This window comes from Ursus americanus, chromosome 23 (assembly GCF_024610735.1).
Source record: "Ursus americanus isolate L20-20 chromosome 23, mUrsAme1.1.p, whole genome shotgun sequence".
Lineage (NCBI taxonomy): Eukaryota > Metazoa > Chordata > Mammalia > Carnivora > Ursidae > Ursus > Ursus americanus.
This window is the reverse complement of record NC_142149.1, coordinates 20,939,632-20,957,709: the sequence shown is the minus strand read 5'-3', so window position 1 is coordinate 20,957,709 and position 18,078 is coordinate 20,939,632. Positions and strand designations below refer to the sequence as shown.

Sequence of the window (18,078 nt, the reverse complement as noted above, 5' to 3'; positions counted from 1 at the left end):
GACATAGAACGTTTCCATCACTGCAGAAGGTTCCGTCGGACAGCCCTGGCTTGGCCCCCTGCCAGGTGGTCCTGTGGGGATGCTGGTGCTGGAAGTGCTGGGGAGATGGGTCAGGTCCCTGAACTCGTGCGCCCTCTGCACCCAGATCCTGCGGATCTGCACGCGGTACACGCCCGAGCAGGACACGATGACCTTCTCCGACGGGCTGACCCTGAACCGGACCCAGATGCACAATGCTGGCTTCGGCCCCCTCACGGACCTGGTCTTCGCCTTCGCCAACCAGCTGCTGCCCCTCGAGATGGATGATGCCGAGACTGGGCTTCTCAGTGCCATCTGTCTCATCTGTGGAGGTGGGCGGGGGGCCTGGGGCTGGGGGGCCAGGCCCGGGGTGGGCGGGCGGCCCCCGGAGTTTTCCAGGGAGAGGCCCAGGGTCAGAGCAGAAGGGGACCGGTCGGAGGGGTGAACGGAGAACGCAGAGGGCCAGGGTCCGGTCTGCCGCCACACAGCAAGGGAGTAGCGGCGGACCCCCGACGTCTGCTTCCCTACTGGGGGGCTTACGAGTGAGGGCTTGAGGGTCCACCCCCCAGGTTCAAATCCTGGCCAGCTTGGGACCCTGAGCGGGTTGCTGAACTTCCTTGAGTCCCTGTTTCTTTGAAGTGTCCACCTCGTGAAGTCGATGGCGGATTAGGGGGTAACAGATGAGGCACAGGTTGCCCGCAGTGAGGCCGGGTAAATGGCGCCTGTTACTATCTGGTGGTTAAGAGTTGGGACGCATTGTGCTGGCGTCTATCCTGACGGGCGGGAGTGAGACCTAGTGGGCGTCCTCTCTTTGCTTGAGGACGGCGCTGCCGGAGTTCAGGGGTCCCATCCCTATGAACTGGGCTGTCAGGGCCCCGGATGACCCCCACCCCAGTTCCTCTCAGCTCACACTGAAGAGCCCCTTAGGGCCTTTCTCACAGCACGCAGACCCCCTTCCCGGGTGTCCGGAGGTCCCAGGAGCAGAGATCTCCGCCTGTGGCCTGGGCAAGCGCGCCCCCCCGTGGCCAAGACTGGGAGCGCGGCTGTGTTCCTGGCTTGGCCCGGGCGGTGGCTCAGGGCGGTGGCTCAGGGGGCATCTGCTTGCTCAGACCGGCAGGACCTGGAGCAGCCAGACAGGGTCGACATGCTTCAGGAGCCGCTGCTGGAGGCGCTGAAGGTCTATGTGCGGAAACGGAGGCCCAGCCGCCCCCACATGTTCCCCAAGATGCTGATGAAGATCACGGACCTGCGAAGCATCAGCGCTAAGGGTGAGGCTCGTGCCCGGTGTGTGCGCGCGGGAGCTGGGCCCCAGCAGCTGGTCTGGGACCCCTGCCCATGTCCCGAGTCAGGCCCGCACGTGGGAGCCCGCACCCCGGGTCTTCGTGCCCAGGACGGTGCCCCACTCCTCTGGACTTGCCCGTGCCCTCCTCCTGCCCCTGAGCGCTGAGGTGGCCTTGTCACCTTTGCCTGGTAGTGGAGGGCAGGGCTCTGCAGCCAGACCGTGTGGGTGTGTGTGGAGCTGGTCACTTAACAGCCCTGAGCCTCCGTTTCCCTTCTGAGGGGGGGGGTCACGGTGGTGTTTACAGAGTTGTGAGGTGTCAGTAGGAGAATCCGTGACACACAACACAGAGGAAGAGTCCCGGGACAACCCTGGGGACTCTGACCCCAGAGCTTGGGTTTGGAACCACTGCTGCCCCTAGACTTGGGGGCTTGAGAGAGCCGGTTTATGTCAGAGAACGAGCCCCGAGTTCCGTCTACCGTGGATGCCCATATTGGTAGGCCCAGTCCCTGCGGCCTCCCTCCTGCGGCTTCGCGAGGCTGGGGCTGGGTGCTGACCGCCGTCCCTCTTCTGCAGGGGCCGAGCGGGTGATCACGCTGAAGATGGAGATCCCGGGCTCCATGCCGCCTCTCATCCAGGAAATGCTGGAGAACTCTGAGGGCCTGGACACTCTGAGCGGACAGCCAGGGGGCGGGGGGCGGGATGGGGGTGGCCTGGCCCCCCCGCCCGGCAGCTGTAGCCCCAGCCTCAGCCCCAGCTCGAACAGAAGCAGCCCGGCCACCCACTCCCCGTGACTGCCCGTGCCCCGTGGACACAGCCCTCACCCCACGCCCTGGCTTTTCTCTGCCTTTCTACCAACCATGCGACCCCCACCGGCCCTACCCCCCTGCCTGTCCTCCCTTTCCTTGGGGACAGGAGGGCGGAGGCGGCGACTCTTCAGAGGGAGGCCCAGGCAGGACGGACTGCCTCTCCTGCAGCCTGGGCGGACGGCAGGGGCAATGTCGTGAACTGAGTGAGGACCCCTGGTCCTGGGCCTCAGGACGGAGCCTGGGGGCCTTGCGTTCATCAAGACAGCCCTCTGCCCCCCTCGCCACATCTTCATCACCAGCAAATGCCAGGACCTGGCTCCCCCATACTCAGAACCCGCAAGCCATTGCCCCCCTGTCGGGAAACCCCCCCTGCCTCGGTTGGTGACAGAGGGGGTGGGCCAGGGGTGGGGGGTTCCCCCTGTACATACCCTGCCATACCAACCCCCAGGTATTAATTCTCGCTGGTTTTGTTTTTATTTTAATTTTTTTTTGGTTTTGATTTTTTTAATAAGAATTTTCATTTTAAGCACATTTATACTGAAGGAATCTGTGCTGTGTATTGGGGGGAGCTGGATCCAGAGCTGGAGGGGGGTGGGTCTTGGGGGAGGGGAGCGGCTCAGAAGGGGCTCCCACTCTCTCTCCATGTCCCTGCACCCCCTAGCCCTCCTCCCCAGCCTTTTTCTCCTCAGTTTTCTCTTTAAAACTGTGAAGTACTAATTTTCTGAGGTCTGTCCTCCCCTTCTCCCTCTGCCTAACCACTGGGCGTGGACGGTTTCAGGCAGCCCCCAGAAGGAGGGGGCCCACCATGCGAGGGCAGGGGGCAAAGCAAGGGGGGGCCCTCAGAACGTGCTCGTGTATGTTTCTCAGCCCTGTGGCCTCGGCATGCCGCTCCCGCAGGGCTGAGATCGTCTAAGCCCCCACTGTGAAGGGGCTGGCCCAGGAGTTCGAGCTGCCCCTGTCCCCCAGCCTCACAGCCACCAGCACTGCCCACAGGGCCCCCAGACACACACACACACACACACGGGCACACACACACACACACACACACACACACACACACACAGAGTGGACCGATGGGCCAACAGACACACTTGGCCTGAGTTCCTCCGTTTCCCTGGCCTGCCCCCTGCTCCCCACCCCATCCCCGTGCCCCCTCCTTGCCCCGCAGGACGGGCCTACAGGGGGTTCCCTCGCCTCACCCCCTGCACCCCCAGGCTGGGGGAGCTGGTTCTGCCCTGCCCTCCTTGCCCCGGGGTTGGGGTCTCATCCCCCCAGAGCCCGCTGGTGCACCTGTTACTGTTGGACTTTCCACTGAGATCTACTGGATAAAGAATAAAGTTCTATTTATTCTACACGCGCCTCAGAGCCTCACTGCCTTGCTGCCTTCTCCCGCTGTGTGGGCAGGGAGCTGGGGATGGGGGGTCAGGTATGAGCACTGGGGACCCAGCTGCCTTTGGGGCCTACCTTGTGGCGCTGGGGTCTTCGGTGAAACAAGGTAGGCCTGCCCTTGGGAAGCCCTCTGTCTAGGGGTCTACATGGCCCGTGTCTGGGAGCTCCAGTCTGGAGGTGGGGAGGGGAGAGGAGAAAGGTTCCCACCTTCAGGGAGTTCCCTGGTCTGAGGGAGGAAGCCAGCCTCTGCCTTCAGAGAGTCCTGAGCCCTTGGAAGCCAGAGGTTGGGTCTGGGGGGTCACTAAGTGGCAGAGGAGTTCTAGTCTGGACTTGACCTTCAGGAGTGGCAGGTGGCACGGGTACCCAGGTCAGGAGCCCTTGGCAACCTACAAGAACATAGGACTGGGACGGCAGCTTAGAAGGCCACCCCATCCATCCCTGCGCCTCCAAGGACTGTCCTGCCCTCCCCTGCCTACCCCTAAGGTCACTCTGTGGGCAGAAGGTACAGAGGACAAGTTGCAAGGGAACTTGGTTGCTCCTGGTTGAGAGGATCAACTGTGGCAGGCCTGTGGTGACACCAATTCTGCCCACCCTTCACACTACACATCAAGGCCCAGAGAAGGCAGTGCCCTTGCCCAGGGTCACACAGCGAAATCGTTGCAGATGCGGGGGCCCAGTACTCAGGGCTCCCACCTCTCAGCCAGAAGTTTTTTCCTGGAACCCTGATGCCCCCGAGGGAGCGTCAAGCACTGAGGTCTGAGGGCTCCAGGGAGGTGGCGGTGGAGGCTGTGTCTGGGGTGGGTTAGCAGGGCGCCTGGGCAGGAAGAGCTCCTTCCACAGGGGTCTGCCTGCCATTTCCACTTCAGCCACCAGGTGGCGGCAGCTCCTCACGTATCTCGCCTTCTGGCCCGCGTGCGTGTGGGGACAGGGGTTCTCTTCCTCCAGTAATTTTTTTTCTAACATTTTCTTTATGTATTTGACAGAAATTTAACATAACATACCTACCCGGGTGCTTTACAGAAATCACTCTCAGACTGTAGCGTAAAGGAGAAATAAAGGGAAAGGACTATGAATTTCAGGGTGCTAATGCACACGACTGCATGGCGGATAGGACATCATCCTGTGATTGCTTCTACTTTTTAATTTAATACATTGGGATTTAAAAGAAGTGAGAAGGTTGGAAGCCATTCTGTACAGGAAGCCCAGGAAACTTAAGGAATATAGGTGAATGTTGAAATAAAAGCTGACAATGTATAATAAAACCATGTCCCCCCCCCCCCCCAATCCCCAAACAAAACCCTAATGTTTTACACGTAGAACAGAATCAGGTTTTGGGCTCAGGTCATTATGGAGAGGTTTTTCACCGTGTGACTGTCCAGCGGGACATTCTAAAGTCATGTGTGACAATTCTTTTTTTTTTTTTTTTAAGTAAGCTCTGTACGCGCCTTGGAGCTCCAACTCACGACCCCAAGATCAAGCGTCGCTGGCTCCTCCGACTGAGCCACGGGCGCCCCCACTCGTGATAATTCTGTATTGCAGGAGGGCATCTTGGCTTTTCTAGCCCCGGCCTACCAAATGCCAAGAGGGTCGCCCTCATCGTGGCGACTAGAGCAGCAGCCCCACATTTACAGAGTGCCCCCCCGCCCCGGGTAGTACCTTTGACCCTGGGGCTTGAGGTTGCCCTCAGTGGCTCACACAGTTTATCGTTGCTGAGCACTTTCTCAACCACCGCACAAGTGACATTCTGGGCCCAGGGATTCTGGGGGGGGGGGGGGGCTGTCCTGTGCACTGCGGGGTGTTTTAGCAGCATTCTGGGTGTCTGCCCACTGGATGCTAGTTGCACCTTCCCCCCAGCTCTGACAACCTAATATGTCTGCAGACATTGCCAAGGGTTCCCGGGGGGCAGAACGGCCCAGTTGAGAACCCCGCTGTGGAGTCTGTCTGATCACTGAGCTCTGACAGGTGCTTTGCACTGGGTCCGGCCCCCTCCTCCACAGGGGAGACTGACCCAAGGATGGTGGCTGGGGTACAAACTGGGGAAGGCAGTGACTAAGTCTGGAGCCTATGGCAGCTCAAGGCATTTAACCAGGCCTGGGGCAAGTTTCAGAAGGCTTCCTGGAAGAGGTGCCCCCTCCCAGCTGAAAGCCTAAGGGGAAGAGTTAGCCACAGGTGATAAATAGCTTCATGTGACCCGCAACTGTCAGCAACTCTGTGCTTTAAGCATCTTGGTTGGGATGCTGGAAGAAGGAAGTTGGAGAGGCTGGGATGGGCTCAGGCCAGGGCTGGGTCAGGAGCTGGACTTGACCCTGAGGGCGATGGGAGTGAAGGATTTCAAGCCAGCCAGCGAGCTGTTGGGATTGGAATTGAAGGGAGCAGAGCAGAGGCTGTGGGAGCACACCAGGCCACTGGTGACAGGGCTGACCCTGGGCAGCCCCCGAAGGCGTGAGAGTGTGTAAGGGGAGGAAATGCTTAGGCAGCACAATGGGAGGACCAGGTGATTGACAGGACATGGGAGGTAGGCAGAGACAGGCTTTGGCGGCAGTGGGTGGAGGTGGCCTGGGTGGATGGGGACAGAAGCGTTGAGAGGGGAACTAAGGCAGTTGGGGTTGCATTTGAGGGTCTGGTGACCCCCTCCCATCCCTTACTCCACTCGAGCCACATGGGCCTCCTTGCTGGCCTCAAACACCCCCAACATATTCCTGCCTCAGGGCCTTTGCACTTGCCATTCCCTCCACCGAGAATGCTCTTCCTGGAGCCAGCTTCATGGCTAGCTCTTTGCTACGCTCCGTTCCAATGTCACTCCTCAGGGATAGTGACTGTCTCGCCCTATTCTGACCAACACCTGGCGGTAAAGTCTATTGCCTGCCTTCCCACCAGAATGTAAGCTTTGCAGAAAGTAGGTTTTGTTCACCACTGGAGCCCAACATCTGGGTCTGCTCTGTTCAATACAGCAGTCATTAGTCACATGTGGTGACTGAGTCTTAAAAACGTGGCTGGTCCAGGGGTGCCTGGGTGGCTCAGTCGGTTCTGGGATCGAGTCCCACTGAGCAGTGAATGTGCTCCCTCTCCTCCCTGCTGGTGCTCTCTGTCGCTCTCTCTGTCTCAATCTCTCAAACAGATAAATAAAATCTTAAAAAAAAATGTGGCTGGTCCAAATTGAGATATGTTCTAAGCATAAAATACACACCAGATTTCAAAGACTTAGTGCAAAGAAAGAATAAATATTTCTTTAATATTTTTTTAAAATATCGATGATGTGTTGAAATAACATTTTGGATACAGTGGGTTAAAGAAAATATGTTATTAAAATTAATTTCATCTGCTTCCTGTTACTTTTTAATGTGGCTAATGGGAAATTTAAAATTACACATGTGGCTCACATCCTATTTCTATTGAACAGTGCTGATCTTGAGCATTGCCTGGCATATAGTATGTGCTCAACAAATTTTTCTTGAATGAATACATCTGGAAAACAGCTGGATAGCCACATGTGAGTTTGTTGGAGGTCCAGGCTTTGCACACATAACTGTCGTCAGAGAAATGCAGCACACCACGAGTGTGGATAAGCCCCCGGGCCTTGGGGGCACCTCCAGTTCCCTGAGAACGCAAATTTACGAAGCATGTACTCTGGGCCAGTGTGGAGCAAAGCAATGGCTCCAGCAGGCGCGCTCTGCCTGGGGACGCACGGGTGCCTCGGGGACATCTCGCTCCGACTTGGGGGTGGGGGCTCTGAGGGAAGGCATCTATTTCTTCCCAAATGAGACCAGAAGGTAGGTAGGAATTAGCTGGGGTGGGGAAGAGGTGCTGCGGCGAGGCAGGCTGGCCCAGGCCAAGAAACAGCATGTTCAAACACCTGGAAGGAGATGGGTCACTGTGCCTGGCAAGAAGAGAAAACTCAGTACGGTTTGGAGCACAGAAACCATAGGAAGCCCGTGCCATGGGGCTGGGGCAGGAGAGGACAGGGCGGGACTTCGGAAGCCTCAACAACGGTGTGACTTACCCTGATGACAGGGAGCCCCCCAGGGCGCAAGCAGGAGGACTAGGAGAAAATCAGGCAGGTCTTGGGGAACAGCAGCAGGGTGAGGGGGTGAAGCTGGGAAAGAGTCTTGCCTTCTGACCCTACTGCCCACCCCCAGTCTACTTCCAACAAAGGGAGGGCTTGGCCACCTTGCCCAGGCCACACAGTCCAGGGTGTGGATGGTGCCCACAAGCCCTACCACACAGAGGCCTGCCCAGGGTGAAGGGGCACCTCTCTCCTCCCTGCGTGGGCTCCATTGAGAGGGGAGAGCTTCAGGCAATGCCCCTGCAGGTGCGGAGGGAGCCATCGTGGCTGTTGCTGGCACCGTATCAGCGCGCTCTCGCCCTCTCTCTCTCTCTCTCTCTCTCTCTCACACACACACACACACACACACACACACACGCGAGCGCGCGCGCGCAGTCATGCACACACACAGAACCCACACAGGGCTGCCCATGCACACACAGCGAGCCCACACAGGATGCCCCTGTGCCTACACACACGCACACACACAGCTCACACGGGGTATACGCATGCTCGCACACACGCAGCTCACAGTCCAAATGTGTACATGTGTGCACACACATAGGGAGCCCGCACAGGGGCCACACCTCTGTCTGAACAAGGAGAGGCCCGCGGGAAGCTGGTACCATGGTTCGTTTTTCTGGGCACCGCCCGAACCTCCAGTTTCCTCTCTATGTCCTCTTGCGCGCTTTCTCTCAGTCCCGGGCCGCCTGGATCAGGGAGGGCAGCAGGACCCGCCTCCGTTCATCCCCCGGCCCCCACTCCACCGAGAGCACCTGGGAAGTGCTCGCGCAGGGTCCCGGGGACAGTCTTCGCGGAAGCACCTGCTGCCCGCCTCTAGATGGCCAGGTCCTGGCGCACGGTGGCCAGGGACGCCTTGCTGCGGCCGCTGCCGCCTTCGCTGTCGCCGGCGGGGGCCGGGTGCGCGTAGGCGGGCGGGCCGCAGGGGTCCGGGCGCGGGCGCCGGGAGGGAGGGACCGGCGGCGGCGGCGGGGGCGGCGGGGGCGGCGGGAGCAGCTGCTGCGCCTCCTCGTGCGCGCGGTGGCGGCGGCCGTCGCGCTCGGCCCCCTGGCGACCGCGCCCGGCGCGCGGGCGGCCCTTGCAGAGCAGGTGGCCCAGCTCGGCCACGCTGAGCAGCGCCGACAGCAGCCCCACGGCGAAGTAGAAGAGCACGAAGACCGTCTTCTCGGTGGGCCGGCTCACGAAGCAGTCCACGGTGTGCGGGCACGGAGGCCCGGCGCACGCGAAGTGCGGGGCCACGCGGAAGCCGTAGAGCAGCGCCTGGCCCGCCAGGAAGGCCAGCTCCGCCAGCAGGCGCAGCGCCACGCTCAGCAGGTAGCAGCGGCGGCGCGGGGGCGGCCCGGGGCCCGCGTCCGCGCCGCCCGCCTCCTTGCCGGCGCGGTGCACCGAGTAGATGACGAAGAGCACGGGCGGCGCCGAGAGCAGCAGGATGTGGAAGAGCCAGAAGCGGTAGTGGGAGACCGGGAAGGCGCGGTCGTAGCACGTCTGGCGGCAGCCGGGCTGCAGCGTGTTGCACACGAACTCCTCCTGCTCGTCCTCGAACACGGCGCCGCCCACCGTGGCCAGCACCAGGATGCGGAAGATCAGCATGAGCACCAGCCACAGGCGGCCCACGAGCGGCGACTGCAGCTGCACGGCGTCCAGCAGCGAGCCCAGGAACGCCCACTCCCCCATGGCGCTGCGGACGGGCGGGCGTCAGAGGCCGGCGCCGGCCGCGACCCCTCCCCCCCCGCCCGCGGGCTGAGGTCGGCTCTCCCTCCTCCAACTTTGGGGTGAGGCCTGGGGTTAGCTGGGATTTTGTGGGAACTAGGGAGTCAGCCGGGGGTGGGGGGCAGGCGGTGTTAGGAGCTCCTCCGCTGTGGGTGCCCTTCTCCGTGGGACTGACGGGCGCCGGGGAGGAGCCCCACCCTGGTGCTCTAGCCAGACCCCCACGGGCTTGCTTGGTTGGACCGCTTGCTCCTCCAGAGTCCACATCAGTAGGGAGTGAACTTGGACATCGGGACGGGCAGCCACCGACGGCATTGTAGAAGCAGAAACCCAGGGGTACCCTTGTGTGCTCAAGGATGCTTTCCACGGGCGACCATGGTGCCTCCAACCCAGGACTCCAGAGCCAACTCGGTACCCCTGGGAGGGGTGGGAGCCAGCAGACCCGGAGGGACCTCACCTCCTTCCTCTGCCCACCGTTTCTGTTTCTCTTGCCCTTCTTATTGCAGTGAACTCCTCTCAGAATTGGGGTGGGGGGAGTGGACGCAAAAGTAGTCCCACTTCCTTAACTCTATCCTTTGTTCTAGATGTCTCCTCCCATCCCAGCGCAGAGTGGCAGGAATAGGGGCGCAGCCCTCTCCCATCTCCTCCCTGGTGTCCCTCAACTTCCAGCCTCCCACATCTCCTGAGAACCTCCCCCAACATGCACACATTCGCACAGGTCCCACAGCCCCCTGGCGCCCCCAGACTGTCGCCGGACCCCACTCACCCTTTAGCTGGAGCTGAGGTGTTAGAGCTGAGGGAGGGATCCTGGGAGATGGCTGGGACTTGTTCCTCCTAGGCCCTCTTTCATTTTTCCCTTTTGGATTTGGCCAGGACAGATGACAGGACAGAACGGCTGAGAGGGGCTTGCTCTCCCCCTTCTCTTAAAGGGACAGGGTGACCCTGTTGGCTGGCTCCACCCTTGGGAACAGACACAGGGCCATACCCCTTGCTGGGCTTTGCCAGCCCTCCCTTTCTCCCTAACCTACTCCCACTCCCATCCCATTGCTGTGTCTCCTTCTGGGAATGGGGGAGGGGTTAACCAGAACCAACCGCCTTGGGGGGGGGGTTATGGAAGCCCATGGAATAGACTCCCTCAAACTGGAAAGCCTAGATCCACTGTCAACTGTCACCTTCAAGGCTGGAGACAGGTTTGGTGCTGAGTTGGGGGCAGCAGCTCTGTCACTACTGGCCTTGGAGCTCTTCTGGGCCAGTCTCCTGGCTTGTCAACTGAGGATGCTGGGCCACCTGACCCCCAAGTTTCCTTCCAGCTCTATGTCTTAAAGCTAAGGTCCCAATCATATTACAGAGAATAAAGAAAACCTGTGCCCAGGAAAAAAAAAATCCCATATGGAAACCATTAAAGCATCAAGAGTGGTCAGTATTGGTGGTTAAATAAAACCTTTTGCTTTCTTTCTGCTTTTCTATAATTTCCAGATTTATTATAATAAGCGTGTTATTTTATAATGGGAAACATAAATAGACTTCTAGAAGGCTCTGAATCACGTTCGATGACTCTAGGTGGCAGGAGACGCTGTCCCTTAGGGGAAGAGTTAGGATGATTCATGGTGACCTGAGTGGCCAGGAAGGGGACACCCCCAGGTTGAGACATTTTGTTCGTCCCCTGTGGGCCTTTCTAGGAATCTGTCCAACATGCACGCCATTCTCCTCCACCTGTGCACCTGCTCTCGACCAGGCCCTGCCCTGAGCCCATCACACAAATTAGCGCATTTAATCCTCTTGACGACCCCGGCAGGAGGGAAGCTAAGACTTGGAGGGTCTAAGCCACTTGCCCACAGTCACACAGCACGTAAATAGCTGGTCTGTGTCTTATGCCTGGCCTGACTGGCTGGGAGCCCATGTGCTTAAGCCCATCATGGAACTGGCCTCCCTCTCTCCTGCTTGGGTTTCCCAGGGCCTGACAATCCCCTAGGCTTTTGTTGGGTCTGGTGGGTCCAGACTCTGGAAGTGGACCATGCCTGCCCAGCTCTGAGTGGGGAGGCCAAGACTTTCCTCCTCCTGACATTTCCTCTTCCCTTCAGCCATGGGGGCCTGTATAATTTTCCATGTGTTGACAGGGACCCCCTGGCCTGATTTCAGGAAGGGGTGGGAAATGTGCCCTTCACCCACACCGGCTCAGGGGCCCAGCCCAGCCTGGAAAAACCCTTGGTTAATGATGGATGTGCCGGGGAACTCTCCCCACTGTCCTGCAGAGCTCCCTTGGGAGTGGGCCTGGGTGGGGAGACACTGCCTTGGACAAAGTCCAAAGGAAAGCACATGCTGGGGGCCCACATTCCAAAAACAGGATGTGGGGTGGGGGCATGGCTGACTTTCCCAGCCCTGACCTCTGCCTGCTCCTGGCAAAGCTGCTCCCCGACCCCCAACCCCCAGTCCCAGCCATGGGGGCTCAGGGACTGTCCAGGAATGGTCCCTGCCCTGTCCTCATGGCCCCTGCTGGGTCAGGCCACTGGCCCAGCCTGGAAAAACCCCATCAGGCCGTCTGCCTGTCAGGAGCGGAAAATGGCAGAGGCGGTGGGCTCGGGTGGGGCAGGAGCATGGTCCCGCTGTGCTGTCCCCAGCCCCTGATGCCACAGGGCCAGACACAGGAGAATCTACAATCTCTGGGCCCAGCCTCCTTCCCAGATAGCGCTGTTCAGCCTGAGAGGAGGTGTCACTGATGCTGCCCAGGGCTGGTGACACATGGCCCCATTCTTGGCCATACTTAAGATCTGGAGCTGGGCTGAGAGGCCCATCGTGCACAGGCTCACAGTCAGTCTCTGTCCCAGACACTTCACCCTAATCTGTGGGGCTGTGGTGCCAATTCCCATTCTGTCACACATGGACACACGCATGCCGGCGTGGCGCGGTTGTACCCAGTAAGTGACATCATCAAGACACGACTGTATTTTCTCTTCCCTGTACCCCTCTAACAATTTTTAGTCTTTACAGAGATGTTGCCTTTTAGTGAGGCTTTCCCTAGCGGCCCTCCCTGGAATTAACCCCCTACTTCCTGTCTCCTTTCTCAGCTCTATTTTCTTTGCACTGATCACTACTTAACATACTTGGTATTTTTTAATTTTCATTTTTTATCCTGCGTGGCACCCATCTCCTCCAGGAGCATGTCGGCTCCCTGAGGGCAGGGCCTCTGGGGCTTTGTTCACTGTCCTGTGTCAGCACCTAGAACAGTTCCTGCACCTGGTAGATGCTCGGTAATTATCTGTCAGTGGATGAATGAAGGCGGGGGCAGACCATCTGAGCCCCAAGACTGTGTGTCGCCTGCCTCAGTTGCTCACTCGGATCTCCTCTAAAGTTTGTGATCACTTAAGTGGCCGATTTAGTCTCAGACCAGTAATCAGAATGTCCAGTCCTGGGTAGAAATGAAAACGCCAAAACGCGTTAATGGTAAAATTCCTCCCTCCGCTTCCTTCCCTCTCGGCCTGCGTGGGAAAAGTGCGGGCCTCGGAGGGCGGGGGCGCTGGGTTCTGGTTACTCTGCAGCACCTCCCTACCACCCCCCACCCCTTCTGCTGCATAGTGTCTGACCCTTCAAACCCTTTCCCGGCCTGAAAATCCTCCGGACAGAAGACCTTCTGTTCACAGGTGGCCCCCGCTCCTCTCTCTTCTCCCCCGGCCTTCAGTCTGCGGCTCCCAATACATCCCTCCGGCTCTGCGCTTTTCTCACCCACGGGGACCCGCTAACCCGCTACCTCCTCCCTTGGCTGTATAATTATTTAAGATTAGGTTTGGCTGTAACAGCAAAACTACTAACAGTGGCTCAAACAAGAGAAGCTTGTTTCCCTCTCATATGAAAGGAGGAGCGCGATGGGCTGTTCACCGGTGGCGGGGCGGCTCTGTTCTCCAAAGTACTTAGGGCTGCAGGCTCCTTCCAACCCCGCCCGGGGTGGGGACCACGTTCTCCTCCATCCCGTCAGCCCGATCCCAGGCAGCACATGGAAGAAGGGATGAAGGCGGGAGAAGTAAGTGCAAGGACGTCGCTCTGAGAAAGTCCCGAAGCTACCACGTGACCGGCTGCTTCGGTATCATTGGCCAGGATGACCTTCCGCAAGGAAGGCTGGGAAATGTAGTCTTTTTTAGTCCCCCCCCCCCCCCCGGGTGGCCTTACACGCCAGAAAGCGGAATTTCACCCTCACTGTCACAGATCTGCTCCTGTTATTGGCCCTCTCCGCTGAGGTGGGATTCAGGGAAACTCAGTTCCCCCAAGTCTGCCCCCACCAGCGGAATAGTTCTAGTCAGGTTCTCAGTGGTTTGGGTGATGCCCACCCACATTGGTGAAGGTGATCTTTACTCAGTCTGCTGATTCAAATGCTAGTTTCTTCTGGAGACGACGCCCTAAGAGACACACTCAGCTATCTGGGCATCCCTTAACCCAGTCAAATTGACACATACAATTAACCATCACATCCTCCTCAGATTTGCAAGGGTGCTGCAGCTGAGTGAAAGACACCTGAGAGTGATTCCTGGAGTGGTTCAAGTTCAGCATCGTAGTAGAACTGGAACCCACATATTACTTTTATAACCTGAAAAAATTATGGTTATTTTCATTTGGAAAGTAGACATGTAACATTTACTATTTTTGTAAACTATAGGAAGATGCAAAGAAGAAAACAAAAATCACCCAAATCTCATTATCCAAAGAAAAGCAGAGGACATTTTGCTGCAACTGCAGTTGGCCTTTCAATGCACATAGCATTGGTCTGGAACTTCAGCTTGCATCAGAATTAACTGGAGTGCTTTTTTCTTTTCTCTTTTCTTTCTTTCTTTCTTTCTTTCTTTCTTTCTTTCTTTCTTTCCTTCCTTCCTTCCTTCCTTCCTTCCTTCTTTTCCTTTCTTTCTTTCTTTCTTTCTTTCTTTCTTTCTTTCTTTCTTTCTTTCTTTCTTTCTCTTTTTCTTTCTTTCTTCCTCCTCCTCCTCTTTCTTCTTCTCCTTCTTCTTTCTTCTCTCTTCTTCTTCTTCTTCTTCTTCTTCTTCTTCTTCTTCTTCTTTTCTTCTTTTCTTCTTCTTCTTCTTCTTCTTCTTCTTCTTCTTCTTCTTCTTCTTCTTCTTTCTTCTTCTTCTTCCTTCTTCTTCTTCTTCTTCTTCTTCTTCTTCTTCTTCTTCTTCTTCTTCTTCTTCTTCTTCTTCTTCTTCTTCTTCTTCTTCTCCTCCTCCTTCTCCTTCTCCTTCTCCTTCTCCTTCTCCTTCTCCTTCTCCTTCTCCTTCTCCTTCTCCTTCTTCTTCTTCTTCTTCTTCTTCTTCTTCTTCTTCTTCTTCTTCTTCTTCTTCTTCTTCTTCTTCTTCTTCTTCTTCTTCTTCTTCTTCTTCCCCCGCCCCCCGCCCCCATGGAGCCAAACATGGGGCTTGAACTCACAACCCTGAGATCAAGACCTGAGCTGAGAGCAGGAGTCAGACTTAACAACCCAGGTGCCCCTAACTGGAGCACTTCTTAAAACAGGTGCTTTTAAGTTACCCCGTTCTGGAGTGGGCCTGATCATTTGAATTTCTAACAAGCTCTCTGGTCGTGCTAATACTGCTGGTCTGGGGACCATACATAGAGAAGCACTGGTATGCAGTTTACACCTTTGCTTTTCCAAGTTGGGTCTCCAAACAGCAGCAGGGATGTCACTTGGGAAATTGTTAATAATGCCACTTCAGACCCCATGCAGACCTACTGAATCAGAATCTGCCGTTCAACAAGACCCCTAATGGATTTGTAAGTACAAGTTTGAAGAGCATTGGTTTATATGTGAGCCTCACACTGTCTAAAAGTTAGCTTTTTAAAATTTATTATTGTTATTATTATTATTATTATTAAAGATTTTATTTATTTATTCGACAGAGATAGAGACAGCCAGCGAGAGAGGGAACACAAGCAGGGGGAGTGGGAGAGGAAGAAGCAGGCTCATAGCAGAGGAGCCTGATGTGGGGCTCGATCCCAGATTGCTGGGATCACGCCCTGAGCTGAAGGCAGACGCTTAACCGCTGTGCCACCCAGGCGCCCCAAAATTTATTATTTTTTAAAGATTTTATTCATGAGAGAGAGAGAGCGAAAGAGAGAGAGTGAGCATGTGTGAGCCAAGCAGGGGGAGGAGCAGAGGGAGAGGGAGAAGCAGACTCCCCACTGAGCAGGGAGGCGGATGCGGGCTCAATCCAGGCCCCTGGGATCATGACCTGAGCCGAAGGCAGATGTTTAACTGATTGAGCCACCCAAGTGCTCCTAAAAGTTAGCTTTTTACTGCAGTATTTCTACACAGTAAAATGCACCATTTTATAATATAATTTAATGAGTTCTGATACATTACACAGGATAGTTTTGGTATCGTTTCCTCCCCACTACCTAACACAACTTTCCTGTTGTTAAATGTTCTGGAAAAATGACTTTTAATGACTCTGTAATACATGGTAAGGGTGTACCAATTTAACCAGTTCTTCCATTGTAGTACACTTATTCTGTTCCCAGTTTTTCACCAGTGTAAATAATGCTATAATGAATGCTTTTGGACACAAACTTTTTGGTTTCTTGGACTTCAGAATAATTTTCCAGAAGTGGAGTTACTGAGGAAAGGGACACTGGGCAGGTCAGAACAGACATCCTTCACTCTAGAAGCCAAAGTTAATGAATTAAAAAATGTTTTTCTTTGGGTTTTAGGAAAAAATGGCCAGAAATCACTTAAAAAATTTCCTTGCAGCAGGAACAGTGGGATGCAATGTTTTAAAAGAACAAAAAGGCTTAGTAAGCTTATTGTATAATTTATCAACGGATGCCAGTTTTGAATCCCTTATTTTCTCAATAACTATTCTTTTGTAATTCTAATTGATGTAATATGTATTTAAGCAACGTTTCATGTGTAGGAAATAACTATTCTAGAAAAGGTCTAAATGTACATAACTAGGTTTATTAGCACTAGAACTTTTTTTTTTTTAAAGAATTTATTTATTTATTTGACAGAGATAGAGACAGCCAGCGAGAGAGGGAACACAAACAGGGGGAGTGGGAGAGGAAGAAGCAGACTCATAGCGGAGGAGCCTGACGTGGGGCTCGATCCCATAACGCCGGGATCACGCCCTGAGCCCAAGGCAGAAGCTTAACCGCAGTGCCACCCAGGCGCTCCGAGCACTAGAACTTTTATCTTCTAGAATGTCAATTGGCTTAAGGAATGAAGTCAAGAGATGTATTCAGTTGGAGTCTTAGTTAGCAAGTGCTTTACTGATCAGGAGCAAACTTCTACTTTTAAAAGGTAAATGTTTCGGACTTTTTCCTTTCTAAAGAGGGTTTATATGCTTTCCTTCTATCAACAAATGAGTACTTACCAGACAGGGACTTCACCTCTGATTTGCAGCCTGCTTTCTTCACTCAGTAAGGTCCTGGGTATCTTTTCATGTCAATCAATAATATACATGATCATTCTTAAGGAGTACCTGGTATTCCTCATTGTACCATAATTTGTTTAAACTGTTTGAGCTTTCTTGTTGGACACTTAGATTACTTTCAATTTTATTAGAAACTTCATTAAGCATCTTTGCATGTGACTTTTTTTTTGAGATAATTGTAGATTTACATGTAGGGTTTTTTTTTTTTTTTTTTTTTTTTAAGATTTTATTTATTGAGAGAGACAGAAAGAGAACGAGGGAGCATGAGCTGGGGGAGAGGCAGCCTCCCTGCCAAGCATGGAGCCCCATGAAGGGCTTGATCCCAGGACTGGGATCACGATCTGAACGGTGAGGGCAGACGCTCAACCACCTGAGCCACCCAGGCGCCCCTTACATGTAGTTTGGAGAAACAAGAGATCCCTTGTGTACTTTGCCCCACTCTCCCCTAATGGTAGCATTTTGCAAAATTATGTGACTAGGATATTGAGATTTCCTGTTTCTGCGCGTTTACGCGACTTTTTACACATGTCCCAATTCTTGTCTTTTTTTTAAAATTTTTTGAGAAAGAGGGAGAGAATGTGGGGGTGCAGAGGGAGAGGGAGACAGAATCTTGAGCAGGCTCCACACACGGTGCAGAGTCTGACGTGGGGCTCAATCTCATGACCTGAGGTGAAATCGAGAGTCAGTTGCTTGGGGCGCCTGGGTGGCGCAGTCCTTAAGCGTCTGCCTTCGGCTCAGGGCGTGGTCCCGATGTTATGGGATCGAGCCCCACGTCAGGCTCCCCCGCTGGGAGCCTGCTTCTTCCTCTCCCACTCCCCCTGCTTGTGTTCCCTCTCTCGCTGGCTGCCTCTGTCAAATAAATAAATAAATAAAATCTTAAAAAAAAAAAAAAAGTCAGTTGCTTAACCGACTGAACCACCCACGCGCCCCATGTTGCAATTTTTCTCTTGAACTACATTTCGTAAAGTGAGAATTGCTAGGACAGAGTTTGACCTTTTGGCCCAGATTCTGATGAAAGGGCTCATTTTCCCAGATCTTCATCAACCCTTGGGGCCAGGTTTAGGATATCCCTCTGTAACTCAAAATTACTTTTCTTTTGGTACATTTTTTTTTTTTAAAGATTTTATTTATTTATTTGACAGAGAGAGACAGCCAGCGAGAGAGGGAACACAAGCAGGGAGAGTGGGAGAGGAAGAAGCAGGCTCCCAGCGGAGGAGCCTGACATGGGGCTCGATCCCAGAACGCTGGGATCACGCCCTAAGCCAAAGGCAGACGCTTAACCACTGTGCCACCCAGGTGCCCCATTCTTTTGGTCCATTTTTAAATGATTTTGTTTTTGACATTTAAATACTGTCTGTTTGAACTTAAATTTGATATAAGATGTGAGGAAGGGATTGGACTTACCTA

At 54.8% G+C, this 18,078-nt stretch overlaps 2 protein-coding genes across 5 annotated transcripts in view; one reads left to right on the top strand and one right to left on the bottom strand.

Annotated features, from left to right (window-relative positions):
* Nucleotides 1-2,637, top strand: part of RARA (retinoic acid receptor alpha) — a 43,213-nt gene extending 40,576 nt beyond the window's left edge. For all 4 annotated transcript variants that reach the window (XM_045781731.2, XM_045781730.2, XM_045781733.2 and 1 more), the window contains 3 exons: nucleotides 146-350; nucleotides 1,128-1,286; nucleotides 1,874-2,637. In XM_045781731.2, coding sequence (XP_045637687.1) covers nucleotides 146-350; nucleotides 1,128-1,286; nucleotides 1,874-2,091 — 582 coding nt within the window. In that variant the 3' untranslated portion in view covers nucleotides 2,092-2,637. The remainder of the gene's footprint in view (nucleotides 1-145; nucleotides 351-1,127; nucleotides 1,287-1,873) is intronic.
* A 4,088-nt stretch (nucleotides 2,638-6,725) lies between these two features.
* GJD3 (gap junction protein delta 3) lies at nucleotides 6,726-9,232 on the bottom strand. Its single transcript, XM_045781725.2, has one exon. The coding sequence runs from the start codon at nucleotides 9,230-9,232 to the stop codon at nucleotides 8,375-8,377; it is 858 nt and encodes a 285-aa protein (XP_045637681.1). The 3' UTR covers nucleotides 6,726-8,374.
* Between the last annotated feature and the right edge of the window lie 8,846 nt (nucleotides 9,233-18,078).